At 40.9% G+C, this 26,781-nt stretch overlaps 2 protein-coding genes across 2 annotated transcripts in view; both read left to right on the top strand.

The window, feature by feature from the left end:
• The window catches only part of SELP (selectin P), a 40,201-nt gene extending 33,612 nt beyond the window's left edge, over window positions 1–6,589 (top strand). Inside the window, exons 13-17 of the mRNA XM_058538122.1 lie at window positions 515–700; window positions 1,533–1,652; window positions 3,968–3,998; window positions 5,310–5,365; window positions 5,956–6,589. Of these exons, the coding sequence (XP_058394105.1) occupies window positions 515–700; window positions 1,533–1,652; window positions 3,968–3,998; window positions 5,310–5,364 (392 nt within the window). The 3' untranslated portion in view covers window position 5,365; window positions 5,956–6,589. The remainder of the gene's footprint in view (window positions 1–514; window positions 701–1,532; window positions 1,653–3,967; window positions 3,999–5,309; window positions 5,366–5,955) is intronic.
• Window positions 6,590–8,959: 2,370 nt separating this feature from the next.
• Window positions 8,960–26,781, top strand: part of F5 (coagulation factor V) — a 78,857-nt gene continuing 61,035 nt past the window's right edge. Inside the window, exons 1-3 of the mRNA XM_058540108.1 lie at window positions 8,960–9,171; window positions 12,230–12,321; window positions 19,472–19,594. Coding sequence (XP_058396091.1) covers window positions 9,014–9,171; window positions 12,230–12,321; window positions 19,472–19,594 — 373 coding nt within the window. The 5' untranslated portion in view covers window positions 8,960–9,013. The remainder of the gene's footprint in view (window positions 9,172–12,229; window positions 12,322–19,471; window positions 19,595–26,781) is intronic.

Consider the following 26,781-nt stretch of genomic DNA (forward strand, 5'->3'; position numbering starts at 1 on the left):
AATTTAATTTCCTGAGCTTTAGTTTCCTATCCACAAAGTAGAGGGAATAACTCGAAGTTCTCCAAAAAATAGTTTAAAGAGGGCGGCAGTCTCTACTTCTCTCAAACTTTCGGAGGCCAGCTATGCCTAACTCTCGTTAAGTATTTTAATAAACAAGTGGTGACATACCAGCTAATTGCCAATGGTAGTAATAACAACATTTAAACAATTGTATTTTTGAGAAGCAAAATTTTGTAAATAGTATTTTTGTAGTTAAGATTGATCAATCCATTAGTGGGTATTTATTGAATGCTGCTATGTGCCCATCCGCTCTTTGGTATCATTCTCTGAGTGCATATTTTAGGATGTGTGATGTTGGAAGAACTAGTGTAAATGTTGGAAATGGCTCATCTCCTTTCTGATCTTTTGTAATCCACTTTTATAATCTACTAGCTAGCCAGGTTTCAAATGAAACCAAAATCTCTTTTACCTTCATTCTGTGTGTTTGTTTTTCCTCTGTTCTTTTTTCCTGTAGCTGTCAAGTGCTCCAAGCTGCACATTATTGAGCCAATAGTGATGAACTGCTCCAACCCCTGGGGAAATTTCAGCTATGGATCAACCTGCAGCTTCCATTGTCCAGAGGGTCAATTACTTAATGGCTCAGCGAGAACAGCGTGCCAAGAGAATGGCCAGTGGTCAACTACCATGCCAAGCTGCCAAGGTATATTTTTCATGTGGGTGAGGAAGTCACTTGGAAAATAACAAAATCAGTGTTTCTTCTCTATATATTACTGACAGCAGTCTCGCTTTCCATCACTGGGTTGCCCCTGCTTTTAGTAGATGTTTCACAATGAGTCAAGCAGAGTCTCCTTGGCTTATACAGAGCAGTGGTAATTAAATTCAGTGACTTGTGTAGACGATCACCACTCCTTGTTCAGAGCTCAGATTTGTGACATGAATCCTTTCATTCCTTTATAATCCGTGTGTAATACACCTTGAAATTTCAAAAAGTTTTAAACTGGAGGTTATTTCATGGCGATTCCTAATTTTTTATCTTTGTTTACCATCTACCTCCAAAAATACCATACATCTTCCTTAATTAAGTTCCATCTGTCTGTAAGGTTTCTTTCATCCCTCTCCCTTTTTCATTTTTTTCTCTAGAAGCTTGTTATAACTACTTTTTGTGGCATAACTGAATCTTTGACTGCACCCTCCCCCAAATTACCCACAGTTTATTTTATTTACCCGAACTTCCATTTCTTGTATCTACCATTTAATCATTTAAGTCCTTTTATTGGGTCCTTACCCTGACTCCTTGGAAATTACTTTTGATATTTAAGCATTGGAATAAAATCAGGGCCTGCTTCCTCTTATGCTGCAGTGGTTTTGTGAATTCCAGATCCTCTCTCGTGCCAGGTTGTCAGCACTGCCAGGACCTTTGATGATCCTACTTGATCACACCTCTTAGAATTCTTGGGACCCTTCTGGGAGAATGAGGGTCTTCTGTGCAATACGCTTCTTATGTCTTGCGTGTGTTTGTGTTTGTTTTGCAGCAGAGCCACTGCCGATCCAGGAAGCCCTGACTTACATGGGTGGAGCTGTGGCTTCTGCAATAGGTTTGGTGATGGGTGGGACACTCCTGGTTCTGCTCAGAAGGCGTTTCAAACGAAAAGGTAAATAGGAAAAAATATTCTCCTTAGTTTCTTCTTTCATGTGATTTGAGATGGGGCAGTGAAACCACAGCTTCAGTAGTTCATCCTTGAGAACATTTGCATTAAAAGAAAACAAGGCCAAGATAAGTGATCTTGAGAACTGACTACCCATTAGAATTACCTTTATAAAAATACAGATCCTCATTTAGGGAGATCTGGACATGGGCCTGGAAATCTAAATTTTTCAAAAGCCTCCCCCCAAAATCCTGGAGAGGCTAGTTTACACATTGGCATTTGGGGGCCTCTGGTCTAGGTAACCTTAGTTTCACCAAAACTAATTGGAAAAATGTCATGCTTCCTTTCTTCACTCATTCTTTCATGCAATGGTCATTTATCGATCCATTGTGTTAGGTAGTGGGACACAGCACGATGACAGACAGGTGAAGTCAGGGCTAATACTGAAGTATAGTAAGTGTGTTAGGACAAAAATACAACCTGAGTGTTACTAGAACAAAAAATAGAGGTGTCTCAACCAGACTGACAGGTCAGAAACGGCTCTTTTAAGCTTGGAAGAATAAGAGAGATTTTGCCAAGGGAAAAAAAATAGAAATAGAGTTCCAGCAAAAAGAATGGCGTGTGAAAAGACCTGAAAGGGTGAAACAGCTGGGAAAGTGCTATGTTGAGCAGTTCAGTGCATCTAAATCAAAAAAGGCTTGTGGAGGAAGTGGCAGATGAAGCTAGAGGCACAAGGAGCTGCTGCTTTATTAATGGTGTGGTATGCTAAGCTAAGAGATATGTATGTCCCATGGAAACTTGTGGAGCTAAAGCAGGCTTTAAGCAGGGAAATGACCAAAGTGGAAGAAGACCCTTTCATCCAAAAAGAACTCTTGTCTAGGAATAAAAGAAGGGAACCATCCTTTAAGGGTTAAAACATCCTTTTTCTATCTGCCCCAGACGCTTAGCCTGTCCGTCAGTTCAGAAACCTTGCACCTCTAGCTTATAAGGCTACTGGGGCTCTTCTTCATCATTCCTCGTGGAAAGTAACTGGGGGCATCAGAGTGGTTGGGAATGTTCGAATCCAGATAACTGAACGTGGCTGTTAAAAGTCCCTGACAGCATTCTCATGGAATTGAGGAGTTTCAACACCTATTCTTAACTGCTCAGGGGCAGACCTTGGGCCCTACTCTAATTCTCTCTCCTTTCACAAAGCTACCATTGCATTGAGGCTGTTTCTCTAAGGTGCCTTCATATACTCTCCTGTGAGTGGACGACTAGGACAATAGACAAAGAGTAGCGCTCGGCCTAAAGACCAGAGCTACAACCAATCCCTCCATGCAACATTTGTGCTTGCTTAACCAAACCCAGGAGGCAGAGGCAAGAGCTTCTAAGACCTGGATCCTAATCTCCATAATCGTGTGGGAATCACTAATTCCTGCATTTTCTTTTGTGTTGAGACCTTTCTAGGGTACTCTCTGAACCATGGAGAGGGACCAGCAGCCACTCATCCTCCAATATCTTTAATAATAAATAAATTCACTTGCTGGGGATGGGGAATTTTCATTTGACCAGTCCTGATATGATTTCAAACTTCCTAGGATTCTACGGTCAAATAACAGAAAAATTCCACATACTATGTCTCCCTCTCCTGCAAATTCAAAATGCACATTCATTATCACCTTGAAGGTTCAGTAATGCCCTGTAATAAATATATTTGCTCATTGTCATTTGACCTAAATTTTCTAAACTAATTTAGCCATTAGATGCTTTTTCCTTTTTATCTATCTATGGGATGACTGACAGGTCTACTACCACGTTTCACGTTTCCACTATTAAAGTCTATTGTTTGGATTAAGACTGGAGGCCCCTGATTACGTATGTTACTGGGAGGGAAAACACCTGCTGTTATGTTGGTATGGATTTTTTTTATGTGATTATCTTGCCCAGCTGATGGCTCAGGGAGTGTGACACAGGATGCAATGATAGGGGCCTTAAGAGCCAAAGAAATGGATTTTGAGAACCAATGATCTCAACAACAACAACCAAAAATAGCCAAGAGGCTGAAGTCAGACCAGAGATATGAGGAGAGGTTTTTACTGAAAGAGAAGAGGAGGAAGGCGAGAGGACTCTGGAGTTAAACATTGTCAAATGTTTAATTTAGCCTAAAACCAGTGCTACCTCTCAGGGGGAGATTGTTCCCAATAGGCCCTTTATAATGAGCTCATCTGGAAATCAGTCACCGACTTTCCCCAGTAATTCCTGTCACAGAAAGGATGACTTTTCTCCTCACCTCATTTTTTCTTTTAAACTAATCATTTGTCTCTTCTTGCTTATTTCAGATGATGGGAAAAGTCCCTTGAACCCTCAAAGGTAAGATGGAAATGTTTTATGATTGAGTACACTTTTCTAGTTTGACTTTTTAATTCACAATATGTCAGAATTATTATACACAACACCCCCTTTTTGCAACAAACATTTTGCAATGCCACCTTTTCTATTGTGAGGTAAAATATACAGATAGTATATCCTAACTGCACACATGTTTTAAAAATCAATAAATGCCCTAATTATAATAGAAAGGAGAAATAAAAGTGAAAATGATTTATAACAGAAATGACACGCTAAGGCTGGGGCACAACGTCAGCAGAACTATGAGGTCATCAGAAGCTTCACCTTTGGGTAGAATCACTGAAGGCAACAGCCATAAAGACCAAAGGCAAGAATATGGTATTAGCAACTCAAATGGCATCAGAGGTGGTGCCGACGCCAACCTGATTTTTTTTTTTTTGGTGAGGAAGATTAGCCCTGAGCTAACATCTATTGCCAATCTTCCTCTTTTTGCTGAGGAAGATTGGCCCTGAGCTAACATCTGTGCCATTCCTCCTCTATTTTGTACGTGGGACGCCGCCACAGCATGGCTTGATGAGCAGTATATAGGTCCGCGTCCAGGATCCAAACCTTCAAACCCTGGGCCACTGAAGTGGAGCGTGCAAACTTAACCACTATGCCGCCGGGCTGGCCTCAGACCTGATTTCTTACAGTAAACGACTCTGGTAAAGAGTTGTAAAATCTGTTCTAATCTTCCCTCAATTCACACGGCAATTGCATTTTAAAAGATGCAAACAAATACTTAATATTTATATTTAAGGAGTTAAGTGCCAAGCTCAGACATTTTTCATCTGCATGGATATTGAGTAGATATTCTAAAGTTGTGGGGGATATAGGGCAATCCTTTTGCATCCATGCCTGTTAGGATGTCCAGCACTGCTGGCCTCTACCCACTCAATGTCGGTAGAACTCTTGATCATTATGAAAATTTTAAAAAGTCTGTAGGGGGCAGTACTATCATTCTTTGCTAACTCACCAGATGACCAAGTATCAAGGCTGGGAACTCTGTAAGGATTTTCTCTCACCAGGAAGAAGCTGCAGCCCCTTAGGGGGCAGAGCAGGTATTCAGTACCTAAAGCATTAACAACAACGACGTGGTGTAAAATGCACTGCAAATTACCCAGAGCTGTTAAGTGGGATCTCATCTCTTTGGCATTTATTTTTCTCTCCCTTTCAAAGCAGAATTCCAGGGGTGGGATGGTAATCCATGGTCTCTGGAGAAAACTATGTGCCGGACTGTAGTCAAGGACTAAGCATCGTATGGCAGGTCATTCTTGTGTTTCTTTTTTTTAGCCACCTAGGAACATATGGAGTTTTTACAAATGCTGCATTTGACCCAAGCCCTTAAGGTAAGTTACCCATGAAGATATTTTTGAAGGAAATAGAATAGTAGAAGAAAGAGGAAGAATATAAACCTTGACTTTTCTTTATATAATTTTGAGTTAAATTTTAAGCATGTATTAAATTTCCAGACCATGAAGGAAATTGTGTTGGCAGTAGGGGACAGGTATGGCAGTGGAGTGACAATAGAACATGAATTCATATAAGGATGTCCATTTCCTCCAGGATAGACATGTTCTAATAAGACATAACATTTCAGGATGTATGACATTCCCATTAACGGCTGCTATGTGGTATTGACACTGTGGCCTTGCTTGGTAACCAGAAGTCATGACTGCTAGAAAAATTTTACAAACTTTTATGGAGCCAATCTCCTATGTGGCCTGCTGGAAAAACAAAAAAATAATCTGACACCTTCTCCCTCCCCAAAAGCTCAGTGAGTAGTTGAGTTTCCTAGGAAAAGTAGTCTAGACGGCAGAATATCTGGATTCTAGAAAGAGATTATATTGAGCCTCAGGGAATAGATATGATGAGAGCTAGCTTGCTTTCTTTCTTTAAGGAAAAAATAATAATTTTAATTTTTTTGTCTCATTTTCAGAGACTGTCCTTTTCTTGGTCACCTCAATCAACCTCCACAGGATTCTGTTTTTAACTATCAGGTTTCCTGCTAGACTTGACTTTAACTGTAGTGTCATTGCTGCAGTTTTCTGTAAATACTTGTGAATAAAGGACATGGAATTTCCTTGAGATTAGCTCTGAACCAGAGCAGAAGGATTGTAGCACAAGCCAAGCTCTCCACCCACCCTTCCTGTTCCACCTCTCCCTTCCTCCAACACAAGCCTCAGGAGCCAGGATTGAACGTTCTACAGTGCTCTGTGGGCCTTGCCTGTGCTGTCACTTGAAATACCAATTAGCCAGAGACTGGAGCATCTGACTCACCAGAAGTCCAGACTGTGGAGCAATAAAAATGCCTCTGCTTTGTTGGAAGGCAGGCAGTGTCTCTGACTTGAAGAAATTCCTGTAAGAACTTCTGGGGTCTCCAGCGGTTGCTGTTTATGAAGCCTCTTAGACCTCTGCTGCAAGGCTTCCAGAGAAACCTCTGGGTGGTACCAGAGGCTGCAGAAGATCAGGAATCAAGACAGGAAGGCACGCGTCACTGCAGACCTTCCCTATACTAGTCACTCTGCCCCTAAAGACTCAAAGACCAATATCCAAATGTGTAATTAAAAGGATTCCCCCCAAATGCCGTGTTCTTCTATTTGATATTTTGTTTAATAGGGTCTTTGTTTACCATCAACATAATGCACAATTACAGTTGTCTCAATTACAGCTCGACCCTCATTCAGCAAATATATATCATACCACCCCCACACACACAAGGAGAAAATCAGAGCAGAAAAACTCTTCATCACCTGAATGTTCTATAGGGAAGCACAGATGTGTTTTGCATGTTCTTTAAATCACACATTTAATTAATAGGTTGTTGAAAGCTACACAGCAGTTATCTGGAACCGATGCAAAAATAGAGAGCCAAAAAATATAGTTGTTTTGTCTCCGTGAAATGTGAGGCAATGAACATGTCATGCAAACTGAATGACACATAAGTTAACATGCAAAATAAAACGGTAAAACAGTCTAACTAAAGGTTACAAGAATTTTGGTAGTAACCTTGGGATTTAGGGACACAGTGCTTTTAAAAAGTTTCTCTAGGGGGCTGGCCCGGTGGCGTAGTGGTTGAGTTCGGCACACTCCACTTTGGCAGCGTGGGGTCCATGGGTTCGGATCCCGGGTGCAGACCTACACCACTCATCAAGCCATGCTGTGGCAGTGACCCACATACAAAATAGAGGAAGATTGCCACAGATGTTAGCTCAGGGCCAGTCTTCCTCAAGCAAAATAGAGGAAGATTGCCACAGATGTTAGCTCAGGGCCAGTCTTCCTCAAGCAAAAAAGAGGAGGATTGGCAACAGATGTTAGCTCAGGGCCAATCTTCCTCACCAAAAATAAAGAAAGAAAGGAAAAGAAAAGAAAAGTTTCTCTAATATATTGTCAATAGCATCTCTGACTGCTTATTTTACGGCAGTCACTAGGCTCGATATTTTAGAACAATGGTTATCAGCCCTGTCTCCTGAGTCAGCATCTGCATTTTGTAAAAGCTCCCCAGGAAATTCTGATGGTTTTCCAGCTTTGGGAACCACTGATACTGTAGATACAGAGAAGTGTAAGGCACTGTTCCTGCTCTTGAATAGTTTATAATCTAGTTGGGGAGACAATAGACACCCACACAAAGTAACAGAGGGCAATCAAGATGAGTATATTATTTAGTGTTGTAGGAGTTCATAAAATGGAAAAGTCAATTTGAGCCCAGAATCAAGGAAACAGCTTGAACTCGGATAGCGCTTTAAAGAGTGGATAGCAAAGAGGAAGAGAACGGGCATTCGAAGTTGATAGAATAATATCAGCAAAGGAGCAAAGGCAGAAGATCGTGTGTAGGGGGAGTGACTATTGAGGAGCCCGACATCACTGATTCCTCATGTGAGGTGCTGGATTACAATTTATTGACTTTATCGAGACAAGTTACAAGACAGAAGCTTGGAGGTGTGCAGTTTCAGGGAACCCAGGACAAGTCACAATGATGCTTCAGACAATATAATTCTCAGATTGTCTGTAAGATCTGAAGGAAGTGTGCAACAGCCAGATCCTCCGAGAAATATAAGGGGCCCTGGAGGCAGGAAAAATATAACCATAGTAACGAACATATGCTATGTGCTTTCCATCTGCTGGGAATTTCACACTTTATGGTATTCTTCATCCTCCCAACAACCCTATCCAGGAAAACTACTATTACCATCCCCGTTTTGCAGATGTCAAAACCGAGTACCAGAGAGGTCGAGTAACTTATCCAAGAGAACACAGCTAGTGAGCGGGACTGGAATCTGTTCCACTGATCCTCTCAGCCACGCTCTTTAAGCCCTTTGCTCTGCTGCTGCCTTAGCAGGCGCTTATCAAGACAGAACTGTGCGCAGGTAGACGTCAGTACAGCTGTCCAGGCCAGCAGGCCCTCTTCGTGTGCTCCTTCCCTTGCTTCCTCGCCACCTGAAAATACAATATTTCTGTGCCCAGTAACAGGGCATAATACCCTTTCCTTAGATCAGGAGACTGATGAGGGTAAGAGTATTGGGTCCCATTGCACTGGGAATTGCAGAGCGTCTGGCAAGTGTGAACTTGGCAACATGCAGATCTTCCGGTGGGTGGTGAGGGGCTCCTGGCCTTCCAGCGGTGGAGGTGCGGGAGTACATGCCCTCGGCTCATGAATCCCTGGGCATTGTCCCGCCTGCTAGAGCTTCTGATCTCTGCCCTTTCTTCACCGTAGCACAAGTCACTAATCTGGTTGCACTCCCTAATCCCTCTTGTCATTTGGGGCAGTGACCTCGCCAACCGCCAGCTTCCACCCAGGAGGTGGAGACAGCCCAAGGCTGCTGCCGCCGCCCTCAGCGCCTGCGGGAGCTGAAGGGAAGGAGGACACCGCCACCCGCAGCCTCCCGGGGCTCACTGCAGCGGGGACGGCGGACGAGCCCGCGGGCGCAACCTGCGGTGGAGGCGAGCCCTGCCCGGGTCCCGGGGTGCTGGCGGCGGGCGGGAGCAGGAGAGGAGCCATGTTCCCGGGCTGCCCACGCCTCTGGGTCCTGGTGGTCCTGGGCACCAGCTGGGCAGGCTGGGGGAGCCCAGGGGCCGAAGCAGCGCGGCTAAGGCAGTTCTACGTGGCTGCTCAGGGCATCAGCTGGAACTACCGCCCTGAGCCCACAATCCCGGAGTAAGGCGGGTGTGGTGTCCGGGTGGGCTTCTCTAGGGACGATAATCTATTTCCTTTAAAGAGCATTTCCTTTGCAATTCCATGGCTTTTTTTTTTTTTTAACTTAAGGTAAGTAAATATAATTAATAGGAGAGTATAATGAATGAAATAAACTTGGTGGATGCTAATTTTACCTCCAGTAATACAGTTTATGGTTCTGAGGATATAGAAAATATTCGGTTTGATTGGCTGGATGTGGCTTTCAAGAGTTTGTTGTTAATACAGTTTTGTTAGCTTGATTGATTGTTAGTTTAAAAATTGATTGATTCAAAAGCTCTAGGCACTAACCCCTCATTAGGCCTTCCTGCAAATTCCTGTTTCAGATTTTTCTAGTATTTTTATGGAACTTCTAGTTACATATGATTTAATCCATTCTCTACACAGCTTCATTTTCTAAAACCAAAAATATACACCTTGTACTTTTTATAAGCAGATTGTTTAATAACAATTGCCATAATTTTGCTGTTTTCTTATAAATGACTTTAAAACATCATCAGTCCATAAAAATGCAACGTTTTTGTTCTTTCACCTTTTTTCTGCTCCATATGACTCTTCATTTTTCTCCCATTCTGAATCACTCCCTGGGATAGCTCTCCTCTGTCTATTTTCGTTAGGGTCACTATTAAAAGGCATATGTAACTAAGCAGGGATTTAAATAATAAAACTTGATGTTTGAGTTGCAAACTATTTTTCCTAATTGAAAGATTAAAAATAAGACTTCCTGGAAATTAAACAAATGATAGGATCTACCCAGTATTTCCAGTTAGTTATATTTTTATTTGTTTTAATGGGAAACCTCTTAGCATGACTCAATTTTTTTTTTTTTTTGCTTAACATCACAGTTTAAATGATTGCGAAAGATGTGTTCCTCTTTTACAATTACAAAATCAAAACGGTCAGCCAAGAAACGATATAATATTTTAAGAGTCTTTTAGTGAATAATATTAACCCTTTAAAAAATTTCTTTGCAACTCGGTTATTTTGGAAGGCATTACATACTATCTTGGTCTTGTAATCATGAGAAATCCCTCTTTTTAAAAAAAATCATTTTAAATATTGCATTTCAACGTGACCATGTAGGTCATACTCATACCCTTAGGGAACTGCCATTCACTAAAACCCCAAAGAAAACAGCAGTCTTTCCGATAGTACTTTTTCCTGCTCGAGAGTAGAACACTAACGTGGTTGCCGTCTTCCCTGTGGCGCACTGTGCTTGTGCTTGGGAGTTTGTTTTTTCTTCTGTAGTTAATGCTGAAAATAACAAGCAGAATACTGGAGGCAGAACCACACAGGGCAAAAGACTGATTCACATGGCAAGTCCATAGGGAGCCGTGACTGGTCATCCCATCCTCTCACTCTGTGGCTGAGTTTCCAGAATTCTGGGGAGAGTCCATCCTCTAGCATCAATTATTGAGTCAAAACTGTAAAATGATAATCCAGACCAACGGTCAATATTTTCGAGCCTCACGTCACGTCATTTCTCTCTAGTACTTTCGTGTCAAAAACTTAACCTGTATATCTGGCTGTTTAAACTAAGAACTTGTTCTAAATTGTTCTACACCTAGAGCTGAATGATACTCACTCTAAGGAAATCAACATTATAACTCCATCCTTGGCCAAAGTGTATTTTAGCACAAAGAAGAGATCTTTCCATTTCTTCATCAATATTAGCAGGACAATGCCTTTTAGAAGTAAAATATATCTATTATTCTTGCTCCAGGTCTGAGATGATGTTTTTGAAAATTTCCCTAAGGAAACTTATTCAATCACTTGTATGTATGTAGTAACAGATATTGAAAAAAGTACATATATATCTTCCCTCCAGGGTTCTAGCTTTATACGATTTTTTATTATGAATAAATCATCTTTAAACAGTCCTCATAAATGGAAAATCAATCATGCGTATTGTTTGAATTCATATTATCTTTAACTTTCTCTTCAGATTGTTTTTCAATAGCAATTCAATTGTTCAATTCAAAATAGATATGCTCAGTATTTACATACAATATACACTAGTGAAACATGGCAGGTAACACACCTCTGTTAAAATCACTCCACGTTAACACACTGACTTTTCTCAGTAAAGATTTTACACCATCATGCATATTCCATCTGTATTTAAAGACCCAGGATAAAGGAAGGGAGTTACTTTTCAATTGTACTAAAAAAAAAAAAAGTAAATAAAAATGGACTTCCACATTACGGACAAACTGATATATAGAATTCTAGGATACTTGAGCTCTAAGAACGTTAAGTCATTTAATTCATTTTCAACTTCCATGTTTTAACTTCCTACTTTTCCCCACACTCTAAGCACCAATACCCCTACCAAGTGGTTGTCTACTTTCTACTTGAATGCTTCCAGTGACTGAGAACTCACTATCTTCAATAGCTAGCCATTCCAAAAATACTTCCTCATGCCTCCTTTAATTCTGCCCACAAATATTACCACAGTTCTTGTAGCCCGCATTTTTAAAAGTTAAGAGAATTACTACAATTACAGATTTTTCTACTTGCTGGGAAAACCTGATGGCTAAAAACCAATTCTTATTACAATTTTAAAATATTACTAGCTAACATGCCTTGAATGTTTATAATGTGCCAGCTCTAAGTCCTTTGCAGGTTTCGACATTTAGTATTTGTAACAATTCTGTGTGGGAGATTCAACTCTTATTCTCATTTCACAATTGTACAAACAGGCACAAATAGATTAAGTAAACTTTTCAAAGCTATGATCTTGGGTTCTTTTTTACAATATTGATTCTGAGTCATAGGATTAAGGCAGCCTAAATTTGTGAAAGAATGGTTATCACAATAGAATATTCTTGAAGAGACCAATAATTATTTTATTAACTTCACTTGTTGTCCATATTTATAAAACCTTGACTTTCTGAAATGCAGTCAGAAATACTGTTATTCCTACTATAACTCTGAACACACGAGAGATCTCTTTTTTCTGTAATGTGAGAAGTGGGTGTCATATATGTCTTTCAAATGAGTTTCTGTGTTTTATTTCCAGTTTGAATTCTTTTGCAAATTCCTTTAACAAAATTGTCTACAGAGAGTATGAAGCATATTTTAAGAAAGAAAAACGACAAGCTAGAACTTCAGGTAAGCCTAAAATATATTTATTAATTTTAAAGATAAATCTCTATAAATAATTTTACATTCATATGTATCTAAAATATCCATTTAGTGACATTTTATAGAAATGCATGTTTTTGTTGTTTTTAAGTAGCACAGGCTACATAATTTGCGAGGCCCCTTATTCACATTACTGAGGATTTCAAAACAGTGGCAGCAAAGCGTTAAGCTGAGCAGGGGGCCCTCCTGAGCACGGGGCCCTGTGCAATTGCCTGTGTCACATGCTCAGGAAGCTGGCTGTTTTTAACCTTGGTCAAAAAGCTAAACAAAACTTTTAAGTGTTTGAATCTTTGTTCATTCATCTAACAAGCTATTCATGAGCACCTGCTATGGGCTGGGCATTGAACTGGGTGGTCTAGATGCCACAGTGGACAAGACAGACTCGTACCCTGTCTCCATGGAGCTTATGGTCTAGTTTAATGAGTGCAGCTGAGCCTTAGCAAATGATCTTCTGCTTCCGTCTGGCTCCCTAGACTCATTCAAAGGAACTGCGTATGGCCGATTCCTTTGCATCTATCTTTCCCATCTCTTCTGTTTTATTTAGTGTGATGTACACAATAGCTCTCATTTTTGAAGAAAATCTCTTCTTTTTTCCTTATCTCTTCTTTAATCCAGGAAAGTAAGTTGAATGGGCTTCTGGGATCTTACTATATTTCACAAGAATGATAGAGGCCATTAAGATAGAACTTCCTCCAGTTGGGTCCCCTGGTCAGTAATTCACTCATCCTTCCCCCCAAACCAGGTAAAGACTTGTTGTCTTTCCTAAACTCATCCTTCTACCTCTGGTTCATCCTGTTCTGTCCTGCCTCCTCTGATCTCCCTCTATCTTTAATCTTTCCTTGACAGCAGCCTTTCCTTCAGTCAAAAATCATCAACATAAAACAAAACAAAACCATGTTCAGGTTAACCCCCATCTAGAAAAAAAATCTCCCGTTTACACTGTCTGCCTTTCCCTTTTTTCTCTTTTCCATCGCTACCAGTTTCCTATATGAGTAGTCCATTTCGTTCTCTACTATATCATTTCCTTTCCCTACAGTCCCTCCCCAATCCACTAAAATTACTCTCAAAAGGGGCTGGCCCTGTGGTGCAGTGGTTAAGTTCACGTGCTCCACTCCAGCAGCCTGGGGTTTGCAGGTTCAGATCCCGGACATGGACCTATGCACCGCTTGTCAAGCCATGCTGTGGCAGGCGTCCCACGTACAAAGTAGAAGAAGATGGGCATGGATGTTTCTCAGCAAAAAGAGGAGGATTGGCAACAGATGTTAGCTCAGGGCTAATCTTCCTCACCAAAAAAGAAAAAGGGCACCCGGGATCTCTGAGATGCCAGAGCCAATGGTTTCTTTCCAGTTCTTTCCCACTTGACATTACTAGGACATTTAATGCTCCTCCTTCTTGAAACTCTCTCTTTGCCCGGTTTCCCTCGTGCCACTAACCCTGGTGAATGGAAGTGGAATGAAAGTGAGTGAAAGATGAGTAATGGAAGCAGGAGAACTTAGAGATAACTCTTTCCTGAAACTTGGCTCCAAATGGGAGGAAAGACAGGCTAGTCCCGGAAGAGAATGAGAGGTTTAAGAATATTTCGGAGTTTTATAGAAAAGGAATACAGTGACTTAAAAATATCTAAGTGCTCAAGGGAAGAATCCACTAGAAAACGAGAGGATAAAGACATCTGAGAGAGAATAACTGATGGAGCCAGACTCAGAAAAAAACAGGAAGTGATGGATTCAAAGCTGGGGCTGGATCAGCCTGAGGTGGAAGAGACAGTACCTTCATTGGGGCTTGGGCCAGGCAACAGGGCAGTCAGGTTACTAATGAAATTAAGTTTGTAGTTGTGGGCAGGAAGTTAAAGGATCTCCTGTCCTCTGTCACAGAGTCTATTCATTTTCATAGCTCCAGCTCCAAGCTTAGTACCTGCAATAGATACTTAAGAACTACTTAATTAAATTGTAAGTGGGTCAAGCAAAAATGAGCTAGGAAACATTCATTAGACCTGGGAAAAGAGGAATTGGGCACGTAGTTAGAGCCCTACCTTTTGTGGCTTTTGCCTGGTTAACTGAATTTGAATGTCTGTGCTGCATAAGCCATTGTGCTGAGTGCCATAAGTCATGGAAAGGACCAGTGACAGGCCGGAGACTGTCTTTTAAGCAATAAGGAGGCATTGCTAGTTTTTCAAGAGGAGAGTACTATGATCAGAATCCTTTAAGATGATTAACTTTTGGAGTGATTTCCTGATTCAACCTCATTAATTAGAAGCAACTTTGATAGTGGGTTTATGTTTAAGCCCTATGAGCTTAAAACATCAGCTTTCTGTTAAACCCTGTGTATCTCATAACATGTCTGCTTTATGTTGACTCTGAGGCGTGTCAGCATCTGTTTTTATGCAGCCTCTTCCTGAACTCCCAAAGCTGCTTAACCATGAACCCCTGGAGGGCCAGGGTGGTATCTTATTCATCCTTGTGTCCTTATAGTAGTTGATACCAGGAGGCAAACCTGGTGTAAAAGAGAAGCCTCCGATTTTGAATGAGAAGATCTAGGTTTGAACACTGCCCTCGACTATGTGACCCTCCCCATCGCCAGCCTAGTTCTGTGTCATTTGTACCTTTCCTCTACTTCCTGCTCCATCCATCTGGTGCGGATGATTCTAGCTGAGCCCCGAACAAGTCACGTGCCCCCCTTCTGCAGCATGAGCCCAGAAGTTGTTGTAACTGTATGTGGAGGCTGGGCTGCAGGACTGGAGGTCTGAAGACGGCTGTCCAGTGAGGGTTGTGGACCTGTGGGCAGGTGGAGGGGCCGGGCTCATTGTCCTGGACTTTAGAATGGCTAGTTTTGAGTCTCTGCATCCCTTCAAGGAAGATTATGAAATGTTTGTCCCTGAAGAGGTTTTAAAATAGCTGCCACAGGGGCTGCCTTGTGTTCCGTAATGCCTTATTTTCCTGAGAGCAGGGGATTGGATTAGCTGATCTCCTGCAGTCTTTTTCAACTCCAAAACTGCAGGAAATTGGGTACGTGCTGTGCTACCTTTCTGGGACCCCAAGATAGGCCACTCCCTCCCCCAATTCGGCTTTGGGCAATGAGGAGAGGGTGGGAAAGGTCGCAGGCCACCTGGCTGACGGAGGAGCTAAACAGCCGCTCCAACAACTTTCAGCCGTGTGTTTGCCTCCATGCACAAAGGTTTGCATTTACGAAACCATCCCTTTGCTCTGCCTTAATTCTGAAGAAGCAAAAGGGAGGCTAAAGAAACACTCCAAACCATTCGTTGCAGTAAGAGGTCTTGTTAGGTTAAATAACTTAGAAGTCTTATTCTGGGCATCTGCCATTTGCAGCCATGTGATGCCAACAAACAAATCAACTGAGCTAGGCAACCATGGCAACAAAATGCAGTGCACAATGTGACAGCATAGTCAGCCCCCTACTGGGCTCATGGGCATCCGGGCAGGTGCAAGTAGCTAGCCAGTGGGGGCTTCCGTCAGGGAGCTAGGACTGAGGGCAGCAGTCAAAAGAGAGGGTTCAGCCAGTGGAGTCAGATGTGGTCAGGAGTCAAAAATGGTGTAGACACTGGTACGATTCCAGGAAAGTGGGTGTTCTGAATCGGCCCTGCAGAAGGTGGTGGTGAAAGCTTTGGTTCAGGAGTCCAGAGACCTGAGTTCTAGCCCCAGCAGTGCCACCCAATCTCTGACTGACCTGGGGCAGGCCACCCTGCCTGCCCCACTTCCCAGGCTTTGTAACCACCTCTAAAATGAGGATTGAAGTATGTGACCTCCAGGGTCCTGTGCAGAGCCAACATAAAAACAAACAAAAGCCTGCAGGCACACGTCAGTATAGACTCGAGGCCTGGGAATTCAGTGAACTAGAAATAGGACACCAGTGAGTGGAAAGACAGGAGTCGGGGAAGATAGGACCTCTGTCTCAGAGATCTATATTCCCATTGCTAACAGGAAATTCATTTCCTATTGCCACTGTAACAAATTACCACAAACTTGGCAGCTTAAAACAACACACATTTATTATTTTATAGTTCTTGAAGTCACAAGTCCAAAATGAGTTTCACTGGGTTAAAATCAAGGTGTTGACAGAGCTCTGTTCCTTCTGAAGCTCTAGGGGAGAATCATTTCTGTATCTTTTTCAGTTTCTAGAAGCCACCGGCATTCATGGGCTCATGGCCCCTTCCTCCATCTTCAAAGCCAACAGAGTAGCATCCTCCACTAACTCAGAGTCTCCTACATCCCTTTAATAAGGACCCTTGTGATTACATTGGGCCCACCTGGATAATCCAGGAAACTCAATATCCTTAACCCAATCACACCTGCAGAGTCCCTTTTGTCATATAAGGTAGCATATTCATAGGTCCCAAGGCTTAGGGACATGGACCTCTCTGGGGGGCCATCATGCTGCCTACCACACCTATCAAACAAAACCCTCCCACAGTGTGCTTTATTTCAGAGAATGGTACCCTCATCCACCCAGTCCCCCAAGCCAGAACCTCACCTGCCATCCATGGCAACTTGATCTCCCTCACCTTCCACCCCATATCCAATGCATCAAGTCCTGACAATTCGATCTCCTAAATAGCTCTCTAATATGTTCTCTCCTCAGCATCTCCACTGCCATAACCTTAAACTAAGTCACCACCATCTCTCTCCTGGAGCCTTCTATCTGTCCTCTCAGCATCTACTCTGGTTTTGCCCCAAGATCATCCTCCACATATGCAGCCAGAGATTTAAAAACTAAAATCTGGTCCATGTCACACCCTTGCTAAAAACTCTTTAATGGTTTCCAGATACTCTTAGGTTAAAGGCAAAACTCTAAGAGGCCTACAAGACCCTGCATGACTGGGCCTCTGATCATGCCTTCGGCTTCACTTCCCCATGGCCGTCTGTCAGATCTCTGAATAGGCCAAGTTTTCTGGCACCTCAGGGCCTTTGCACATGCTAATCCCAATCCCTGGAATTCCCTTGCCCTTCCTTTTGCCTCTTTGCCTTTGGACTTCAGTTAAAGCATCACTTCCTCAGGGAAGCATTTCCCAATCCTGATCCCCTCCCTGCCTCCAAGATTAGACTAGATCTTTCTGTCAAATGCTCTTCTGAGTATCCCATACTTTTCTTTCATAACACAACAGTTTGTAATTAAATATTTGTGGGATCATTTGTTAAAATCTGTCTTTCTACTATTTTATAAGCAGGGAGTACATCTAATTATTATACTCATTATTGCAATTCTGACACTTAGGATAATGGGGGCACACAATTAACATTTGGTGAATGAATGAATTAATACAAGGTGGGGGGGCTCAATACAAAGAAGTGGTTAAAAGCACAGTATCTAGAGTCAGACAGATTTAAGTTTAAATCATGGCTCTGCCTCTAATTAGCTATATAATTTTGGGCAAGACATTTAAACTCTCTGAGGCTCAGTTTCCTTATGTGTAAAATGAGGATCTTAATATCTACCTTAAAGATTTGTTGGGAGGATTAACGTAAGGACTTACAGTGCTCAGATATATTGAGGGGGACAATGAGTGGAAGTCCTATGTTAATTATGAGCAAACGAATGCCAGTGGAACTCCATGACCTCTGCAACTTCCTTCTCCTGCTCCTGTGATTCCTAGTGGGCAGAAGCCAACCCTACGAGAGCTTACGTGTGGCTTGGAAGTGAGAACAGTCAATTCCTGTCACTTGTCTGAAAAAGGGCTTTTGGTGACAGGTTCTCAAGCTTTAAAGGACACCGGAATCACTCAGGAACACGTGTTAAAAATGCAGATTCCCAAACTCCGCCTGCAGAGACTCGGATTCTTTGGAGCTGAGATGGTACTTGGAAATCTGCCTTCTAGTGGGACCCCGGGTGATTCTGATGCAGAGAATGCAAGGACTACACTTTGGGAAATTCTAGTTTGTGATTCTTCAAATTTCTGACTCAGATATCAACTCTTGCCCCTGCTCCCCAGACAGAATTAGTCCTTCCTCCTCTCTGCTCCTGTAGCACGTTGCCCATATCTCAGCAGCAGCTCCTACCATATGTCTCTCTCCAGACTAGCTTGTGAACTCCTGAGGACAGGAACTGTGACTTCTTCATCCATGTGGCCCCAGGACCTCGCACAGTGCCTGGCCTGTAGTGAGTGAAAGCTCGCTCTTGATTTCTGCACCCTAACCAGCTGTCCTTGCTGTGTTCCCCATCGAAGTGACAGAACATTATTTACCCGGATCAAGTCATCCTTGACTTCTCTCTCTCACGTGCCACGTCCAACCTGTCAGCAAATCCTCCTGGCTCTACCTTCAAAATGTCCAGAAGCCACCTTCTTCTCACCACTCCACTGCTGCACACCCTGGCCCAATATACTGTTGTCTCTTGTCTATACCACCTGGTCTCCTGCTTCCACCCTTATCACTCCAGAGACTATTCTCTACACAGCAGCTAGGAGGAAATTTTTATCTTTTTGGTTTTTTTAAGGATGAACTTTTAAAACACGTCAGACCATGTCTCTCTGTTGCACAGAGCTCCCGTGATTTCCCATTTCACTCAGAAGAAAATCCAAAGTCCTTACCATGGCCCATAGGGCCTTAAGCGATCTGCCCTCCGCCCCCATCTGCCTCACTCTGCCCACACAGTTTTTCTTACTGTTCTTTGGATGCATCAAACTCACTCCTGCCTCAGGGACTCTGAATTTGTGTCAGGGCCAGAGAACTGTGTGATTTGCTTCCTTGCTTCATTTAGGTCTCTGAGGTCTCCCACCATGGAGAGATCTAAGTAGCCGATCACCCTCCCTCACATCATCCTTTATAATTGAAAATGCATATCTTTCTTTTCTTGACCGAAAACAGCAGTCTCTAAGGAATGACAGTGGATCAGCATGGGGTGGACACGGTCAGAACTATTTCTCCCACTCTCTTGACTTGCTTTGGGCCCAAGCCAAGCGTTTCTACCTTCCTGTCCTTATGTGACGGTGCGTGACGTAGAGTTGATGAGCTGGCAAAGCCTTCTAGATTGAAGACCAGCAAGTCAACCTCAGGACCAGGAGGAATGTCAGCAATCACTCGTGGGGTTTTCTGCATGTTTTTATTGCTTAGCAGCTCTGTCTTTGGTAATGCTGAACACAGATGTATTTTAAATCCTTGTTCCGTAGGACTTCTTGGGCCTACTTTATATGCTGAAGTTGGAGACGTCATGAAAGTCCACTTTAAGAATAAGGCAGATGTGCCCTTAAGCATCCATCCTCAAGGAATTAAGTACAGTAAATTCTCAGAAGGTAAGAGGAACTTAATATCCCTCTGACAAGGGAAAATGACGACTCTTTAACACCAGTGTCAGACATTTACAACCATACTGTTAACCACATATTAGAGAACGCTCCTTTCCTGCAACTGATAATAAAAGTTTTTGCCTTTGTAAGTTTTAGAGACAAAAATTAAAAGGTTCTGGAGTCATCTAGAGCTCACTTTTTCACTACATTCTCGTTCTTTAATAGTTGAATGGACATGTTACCTAATCTTCCTGAATTCTGATATGTTTATATGTAAAATGAAAACAATGACACATACATTGCAAGATGGTTTAAGGCAGGGGTCAGCAAACTCTTCTGTGAAGGGCCAGAGAGTAAATATTTTTCCCTTGTGGGCCATGATATCTCTGTTGCAACTACTCAATTCTACCTTTTAGTACAAAAGCAGCCATAGACAATATGTAAATGAATGAGCATGTCTGTGTCTCAATAAAACTTTATTTACAAAAACAGGCAGCTGGCTGGATTTGGCCCAGGATCCATAGTTTGACATAGTGACATAGGACTAGCCTGACATAGGGCTAGCCTGGCACATAGATAAGACTTAATAAGTGGTATGTGGTGGTGGTGGTAGTAGAAGTAGTATTAAGATACTGGACATAGTGAAGTGATTAAGGACGTAAGCTTTGAAGGCAGTCTTAGGTTCAAATTCCAGCTGTATCGTTTCTGGTTTTATGACCTTAGCATCTCTGAGCCTCAGTTTTCTCATCTGTAAAATGGAAATGGTTATACCTCCTCCATAAGATTGCTTGAGGATTAAATGAGATCAGTTAGGCACTGTGCTCAACATGGTTCCTGGAACCTGGTAAGCCCTCAATAAATGATGACAGCAGTGATGATGATAACGATGCAGTGATGGTGAAGATCATGAAGATGATGGTGATAAAAGTGACCACATCAGCCGCAGCATAGTAAGTAACTGTTGTTGCTATTCTTCTGATTATTTCCATTATGCTGATGTTCAGCCCACAATAAGCAGAGGAGAGTTCTGTTAGGAACTTATATAAGAAAATTATGTCCATATCGTAATAGATGTTAGTATAACAACATTTAAAAATAACTTCAGACCTTTCACAATGTCACAAATCTTCTTTCTTCCGTTTGTTGCAGCCATCATAGCTTTGAAGAGAGGAATTGAGTAAGAGAGTGGTTTACAGTGCAGCTTCTGGAACTAGACTGCCTGGTGCAAATCCTGGCCCAGACACTAAGTAGCTGTGTGACTTCTGGAAAGTTACTTAACCTCCCTGTGCCTCACCTTTCTTATCTATAAAATAAGGATAATAACCATACCTACCTCATATAGGTTTGCTGTCAAGAAATCTTAGAACAATGCCTAGCATATAATAAGCACTTGATAAATCAGAGATGACGGTAAAGGTGATTCTTCAATCAAAATGTGTTCAAATCATAATGTTATGTCAATTATATCTCAATTAAAAATTTAAAAAATGTATTCAAATAATTTATTATTTATCTGACAATTTATAGATTAGAAAGTGACCTTTGCATTTATTGTTTCCTGTGTAAATTGTTGCCAAACTCTTTCCGATTAAGGTATAAGTGACTAATAGGTCAATGAACTGCCCTCCCCAGGAGTATTTGCCTTAACACTTAATCTTTGGCTTGAGGAAAAACAATGAAGCATTAACTGTGAAATTTCAGGCATCTTAAAGAGCCAATTTGGCAAGACTCTGGGTGAGGTAGCCTGCACAGGAGTCGTTCCTATGTTTCTAAAACCACGGAGGGACATAGTGAACAACCACTTCACCTACTTAGGAGGCTTCCAGATGACTGCATAAGGAATTCAGCCCGTAATGCAGGAGGGGAGAGCCCTCCAAATGTCACATGCAGATTGCATTTCAAATGTGGGAGGAGTGGACTTTGTCCCCCAGCTGGGCTGTTTGCACAGGGAATGAACCTTGCAACATTATCCCCCTTCCTTTACTGTTTATTTGTCCTTACACTCCCCCACAGCCAGCAATCTTTTATGAGCAATTGTTTAAAATGCTCCCATCTCTTCCATTGGTCACCTGATTATTGCTCCTGGTCCCATGAATCTGAGAAACGTAAATATAGATTGGTGGGGAAAGTCAAATTTTATCTTTGAAATGAGATGCAAATGTAGTTAAGTAGATAAACAGTGTTCTTCATGGCAAAAGGCAAGCCTTCTGCTCATTTTATTGTGCCATCTGTGTTAAAATGAAACATCTCCTTCTCCATGTCTGACACTCACCCTAGCCCATAGCCTACCTCTTTAGTTGGTGGTATTTTTTCAGGAGTGGAGATAAACTAACTACATGCTGAGTCAGCTACATGAGAATCCACATCTCAGAGAGATGGATGGTGGGAGGTTGAGACAATATAATAAGCTTGAGAGAGGATTCAATCCTTGCTATGTGGCTGCTTGATCAAACTAGCGAATGATCCAACCTAGAGAGCAATCCTCCTTATCTGGGAATTAATCCTTGAGCCCCACCAAGGATTTGGAGACCTACTCTCAACAGCTAGAAGGAAGAGATAGCCATGGAAAGAATGCTGTCTTTCGAGCCAGAATGACCTGGGTTTGAACCCTAAGTAAACTTGGGCAATTTCCTTTACCGTTAACCCTCAGTTTTATCTATAAAATGGGGATAGCAATTCCTCCCATCAAAGGTTATTGCAAGGATTAGTCATAATATGTGTAAACTGCTTGGCACATAGTTGGTACTCAGTAATGATAACTGTTGCTGCTGTGGTTATTTCATGGTTATTTATAGTGCAGGTATTACATTTTATTTCCAGAAGCTTAGATTGAATGAAGGCCTTGGCCTTGGATAGTACTGATTATTTTATTTCTACTTGAATGAATAAAATTCTCCTATAGGATTTAAACACCAAAATGAACTAAACTTGTGTGGAAAAGCTCGGCTATCTAGAGCACGTAAGGAACGAGTCATTTTGAATAATTACATTTTCCAGTGTGAGGTTTACTTCTCTAAGTGTCTAAGATATTTTCTTTCAATCACTTTGGCTATAAATCTTTCTAAATGCTATACTTCCCCAGACCCTTTTAAAACAAGATCAGAAGTAAAATTCTAATCCCTTTCTAAATCATCACTTCTAATCTACTGCGAGATTTTACAAATATTTGCAAATGTTAGAATTGTGTGCAGTCTAAGAATAAACGACTCTGAATGAAGGCCTATGTTATCATCTATGGTATTGCCTACAGGTAAAGACCCTGAGCTTCCTTTCATGGATTTTGTAACATCTATTTTCGTTGCCAAAAAGCTTGCTGCTTTTTAAATTCTTAGCTATGCTTTAGTTAGGAGATGGTTGGAAATCTGAGTTCTGGTCCAGGAAGATGTTGTTGTCCTCAGTGTGGAAGTCTCACGGTGGCCTTTCATCCATAAATTGGCAGCAGCTGACAGAAATGCCAACTTGTAGCTTGGTGTTTCCAAACTGCTCCCAGTTGCACCCCCTCCCCAGGTGTGCCTGAGAGAAATCTCAGCAGTACATACAACAAATCGTGATTTATAAAAATCCTTATAAGAAGATTTACTTTATACATGTATTTAATAGGAACATGTTTTTAAGCCAGCAATAAAATACGTGCAACTGTACCTAGTCATTTTAAAACTTTCTATCACTAAAAGAGTTTCACTTTGAAGCTAAAATTTCAGAAACTCTGTAGCTGGCGTGCGCTGCACTGTTTAATTGTAATGCTGCACCTTTCAGCAAATTTTGTTATTCAGTCAGATTTTGGAGCTGTTTTGGTCAATTACCTTTAAAAGTTTGTTTCATAGTGAATCTCTATATTATTCTTTTATTTGATTTATATTCTCACATTTTAAGTGTGTGAGTTGCATTGTGAGTACTAGACCACAAAATTAGTTGTATAATATTCAGCTGTCTGCTGGTCAGCCAACTCTCTGAATAAAAAATAAAAAAATAAAATTTCCACCAAAGATCGTTCTTTGCATCTAAGTGTTACAAAATTCTTTATGTGAAAACTTAGTGTTCAAATTAGAATGTTCTAAAACATTCCAATGCTTGACATTATGTAGTTGCTTACATTTTTCACTTTTCCTCTGAATATTTTGGCCTTATATAGACACTTCTTTAAGTATATGATAAATACCTGAAACAAACTGTAATGGCTAATATAATAATTCTCATAAATCTCAAAAATGTAAACTCCCGTTCAAAAGAGACTTGCATGCCCTGTGCAATGGAGCCAGGATCTTTATAAGATGTCAGCATTCTAATTTGCCCATTGCCTAAATTATCACTTCCAAATGAATGTTCTGAATCTTTGAACGCACACTGAAGCATTCACTAAGTTTATTAAATGGAGAGGAAAGGAGCTCTTCAAAAACATGAGTAACAAGGGAGGGTTTCATGAACGAGCACCCTAATGGGTGACCAGAGCAGCTCTTGATGTAACTTCACTTTCCCAAAGCTTGTACGCACCATTTCACATTTGAAAAAAAAAATACTGAGAGCCTTTTGGCAAATAATTAGTACATCATGACAAGAGTAAACAAATCACAAAGCTGACTACGGATGGAGCAGAAAGTGAACAGAATGGAATGAATATAAAATAAAGAGCTACCCTGTATGAAGAATTTATTCCAGCGAGGAGCTGAACAAGGACGTTTTGTGCTGTAGCTCAATAGTCTTTCCTGTTCATTTCTCCTCTTTCCAGTTAAGAGTTTTAACTTTTTATTTTGATTACAAAGTCAAAATCAGATTCACCAAAAATGTGTTTCATAAATGCTTCCTCTAAATGGTTGTTTATATTTCACACTCATGTTATGTAGGTTACAAAATCAAAGGTACAATATGCCTATTTTATTCTAGACTATAGGTAAAACAAAATACTTTGAAATCAAAAGAATAGAAGCATTGATAAAATTATCCCCAAACTATCTCATTAGTAATCCTTACTCAGTATAATTATAGAATCTACGCTCATGTACAAATCTATATTGTTTGCTATTTATTTCAAGCTGCCCATAATTCACTTTTTAGTAGTATAGTAAACTTAATTAAAATCATTCATTCAATTATTTGAAATTTATCTTATATTTAACTAACATATGAATGTGAAATTCTCAGTAATTTACTTTGGTTAACTAGATAGATATTTAAAAACTACTATGTGTTCAAATAAACCTGGATTTGAAACCCTGACCATTTAAAAATAAGTTTAATATCGTTAGAAAATCATTCACACTGCTCTATCTAGCACGTGTTACAGCCTCTTAGGTGATTCTCAGATATTTATATTAGTGGGTTCTCATTCCAGATGAACAATGTGTTCTAACTGTGGCTTCTCCACTGAAGTGGCCCTAGAAGAAATCTAGAGGCGAGGGGGGCCAGCCCAGTGGTGTAGCAGTTAAGTTCACGTGCTCCCCTTCAGCAGCCCGGGGTTCGCAGGTTCAGATCTGGGGGGTGGACCTACGCACTGCTCATCAAGCCACGCTGAGGTGGCGTCCCATATAGAGCAACTAGAAGGATGTACAACTATGACATACAACTATCTACTGGGCCTTTGGGGATAAAAAAGGAAAAAAAGAGGAAGATTGGCAACAGATGTTAGCTTAGGGCCAATCTTCCTCAAAAAAAAAAAGGAGTTAAAAAAAAAAGAAATCTAGAGGTGAAATCCGTCACAACCAGGGCACCAGCATGTACCCTACTGTTAACCAGGCTGTGAGCCCCTCAAGGTCTCAGGCTGTCGTCTTTACATTTGTGCCCAGGCACCCAGCACAGAACCTGGAACATAGATGATGGTGACAAGGACGATGATGATGACGACAACTGAACTAAACTGAGAGACTGAGGACTGGATTAGAAAGTAAAGACTATGCATTATTTTCCTCTTGCTTTGAAATTTATTAATTCTGCTGGTGATTGTGAGCAGTTACCTAATCTTATTACCAGTTTTTACCACCTTTAGAATAGACACATCGCCACCTTCAATGTTTCTCGCATGTGTTAAGAGAACTCAAGAACACTTAAGATACATCTTATCAGAAGTAAAACATAAAGGAAAGAGGCTGTATCAATTGTAAAATGGCTGAAAAGGAAATAACCAAATTACTAATGTGTATTACCACAAGCTGCCATAGCATTGGTTAGCTGCCAGGCATTCTACATATATTTTCCAGTCCTCATAACCCAACAAAAATAATAATATTATTGCTAGAAAAATGATTATATTATCTTAAGTTATGAATGAGAAAATTGAGGCTAAAAGGAAAGTTAAGAAACTCCCAAATTCACAGTTAACAAGTGGTACAACCAAGAAATTTCAATTCTGGTCCCAAAATTCATGTACTTTCTCCTACAATCTGGCAGGAGAATTTATCATTAATCATATAATCTCACAAATATTTAATTATAAATTGTAATGAATGCAGTAATATATATATGATATATAATGCTGTGAGAGATACATATATCACAATTAGAGATCAGAGAATGAGTAAGCTGACATTCATGCTGATATCTGAAGGATGAGCACACATTTATCCAAAAAAAGACAGGAAGAACTTAAAACATTATCTCTTACCCTACAAAGAATATCATGTTTTGTCCTTTTAAGAGCTTGTGAAATCAATGGAAAGAATGTCATTTCTACTATAGGATTTCCCCATGATGTTTTAACAACCGAAACAGAAGCATCATGTCCAGAAACATTATAGGACCATAGGATCATAGTTACAAAACTTCATGAGACCACAAAGCATGAAGCATTGAACAAGGGCCAGCATGCTTAGTTCAAGATAGCTCTGGTCATCAACTTGCCAGGCAAGTTCCAGTCAATAGACAAGGTTTGACCTGAGAGGGCAACTCTCCTTATCAGTCTTGTTTGTGCTTTGCTACCAAAGCTATTTTGTAACTTTCCAGAGGTAATCAATTCTTTTTTTTTTTGATTTAGAACGGAATAATATTATTTCTCACAGGAAGTTATTTCAGCTTTTATCATTTCTCAGCTCCTTATCATTTTAATAGTCAAATCCTTTTTATCAACAGAGTGAAAGTGCAGCCTGTAGTAAATATTATCAATGTCAAACTATCTTTTGGGTACAACAAGAAAAGATACAACAGAGTCCAATGTTAAGATTTTCACTAACAGAAGAGTCACAAAGTCAGATGCCTACAGCAGC

This window comes from Diceros bicornis, chromosome 4 (assembly GCF_020826845.1).
Source record: "Diceros bicornis minor isolate mBicDic1 chromosome 4, mDicBic1.mat.cur, whole genome shotgun sequence".
NCBI lineage: Eukaryota > Metazoa > Chordata > Mammalia > Perissodactyla > Rhinocerotidae > Diceros > Diceros bicornis.